Source organism: Heterocephalus glaber, unplaced genomic scaffold (genome assembly GCF_053883595.1).
Source record: "Heterocephalus glaber isolate CG9 unplaced genomic scaffold, H.glaber_assembly_v1.0 deba00001673, whole genome shotgun sequence".
Taxonomy (NCBI): Eukaryota; Metazoa; Chordata; class Mammalia; order Rodentia; family Bathyergidae; genus Heterocephalus; species Heterocephalus glaber.
Window position 1 is genome coordinate 928,036 of NW_028258410.1, and position 2,087 is coordinate 930,122.

General features: G+C 34.7%; 1 protein-coding gene across 1 annotated transcript; it reads left to right on the forward strand.

Moving 5' to 3' along the window:
- The first annotated feature begins 1,046 nt into the window (after window positions 1-1,046).
- Window positions 1,047-2,087, forward strand: LOC101710689 (olfactory receptor 5T2). The gene is given in 3 exon segments (XM_004869922.2): window positions 1,047-1,127; window positions 1,129-1,405; window positions 1,408-2,087. Coding segments are annotated over 3 exon segments (957 nt in total). The 3' UTR covers window positions 2,007-2,087.

Here is a 2,087-nt window from a genome sequence, read left to right on the forward strand (position 1 = left end):
TTTTTGCTTTTAATTTTTGCTATGAATCTTGTTCTAAATAATATTGAGGATTATAATTTAATTACTGGTATTTGTGACATATTTAGTTGTAACATCATGAACAGTTACCTTGCTGTTATTTCACAGATTCCATAAATATTAACTAAATACAACTTTTAAAAATAACATTTGTTATATTTTTTCACAATAATTTTATTGAATTTCACTGGATATGAAAGTGCAAAAACATAGAGAATGCCAGGAATTTAAATTTTCAGAAAAAATAAAAATGAAAAACAATTTAGTTTATAAAGGTAATGGAATTCCATGTATTTAAGAAAGAAAATTGAATAAACATGCATTGTCATATAAATTTATTGGCCCATCTTGTCCCTGGCATAGTCATAAATTCTATTTAGACATTCCCAATAGGACTCAATGGAGAGAAAAATTTAGAAAAAAACCCTTATAAAATATTATAATACAGGAAGCAGTTGATGTGTAGATTCAACCTAATGTGGCATATTATATTTTTAAAGTAGATTTTACAAATATTTTTGTCCTTCAGTATTTACACTGATATTTAAATTAATGGTCTCATTCTGTAGGACTATATATTGTAACAAATTATTTTTATAAAATTCCTGAAAGATCTAGGATTCTGACAATCTTTCCCTATGATGTGTGTCCTGACATTATCTGATGGGTTTTTCTGCCAGAAGAATGTTTGTGTAACTTGCTGACTATGTATTTTACTACATGGTGATATAGTACCAGCTAAAGAATACAAGGATAGCTTAGCCAGTTGCCCTGAGATATTAGAAATGCTACAGATTTAGACTGTGAGTGAACACTAACATCTCCCATTTGTATCTGCATTGGAGAAATTAAACATTGACTGACTGTCTTGTCATTATTTCCTACTCTACTGTTTAGACATTTTATATTGATACAAAATAAATACATAGAGTGCATGGTCCCTGGACATACAGAACTTTTCAGTGCTTTCGTAGGAATATGGACTGTAACCCTCTGAATGTCTTCAAGTATTTCCTATGCATTTCAGTATGAACAATATCACTGAATTTACAGCATTCATTCTCAAGGGCTTCAGAGACAACATTCAGCTGAAGACCATTCTCTTTTTCCTGTTTGTTTCTTGCTAGTTACCTTTTTACTCTTATGGCAAACATAGGGCTGATTCTACTGGTCATTGAGGATTCCCAGCTGCACAACCCAATTCACTATTTTTTGAGTGTTTCATCATTTGTGGATGCCTGTTTTTCTACTGTTATTACTCCAAAAATGTTAGGAGACTTTATGTCAAAAGAAAAAGTCATTTTATTTCTTGAATGTGCAGCACAGATGTTTCTTGCTGTTACTTTTTGGACCACAGAATGCTTTCTCTTGGCAGCAATGGCTTATGACTGCAGATAGACATCTACAACCCACTGCTGTGCTCTGTGAGCATGATGCCCAGGGGCTATGTGTTGCTCATTGCCACTTCCTGTGTAGGGGGACCTTTGCATTCTACAGTACATACAGTGGCCACTTTCAGTCTGTCCTTCTGTGGGTCCAATGAAATTAGACATATCTCTTGTGACATCCCTCCTCTTCTTGCTATCTCTTGTTCTGACACTCATATCAATGAGCTTCTACTCTTCCTCTTTGTGAGCTCCATTGAGGTGGTCACCATCCTGATCATCCTCGTCTCTTATGGTCTCATCCTGTTGGCCATTCTGAAAATGCCTTCTGCTGAAGGGAGAAGGAAAGTGTTCTCTACCTGTGGCACTCATCTAAACAGAGTGTCCCTTTATCATGGGACAATCCTCTTTATGTACATGAGACCGAGTTCCAGCTATGCCTTGGAGCATGACATGATAGGGTCCATATGTTACTCCATTGTCATTCCCATGCTGAATCCTGTCATGTACAGTTTGAGGAACAAAGATGTCAAAGTAGCAATAAAAAGACTGTTCAGAAAATGTGTGTGTAGGGATAAAGTGAATTTTTTCAGCATAATTTGAACTGAATTATATTGTTTTAGATAAGCAGTATTGGTATTCTTATTGAAAGTTAAGTAAAGATGTTACTCTAACTATGCAGTT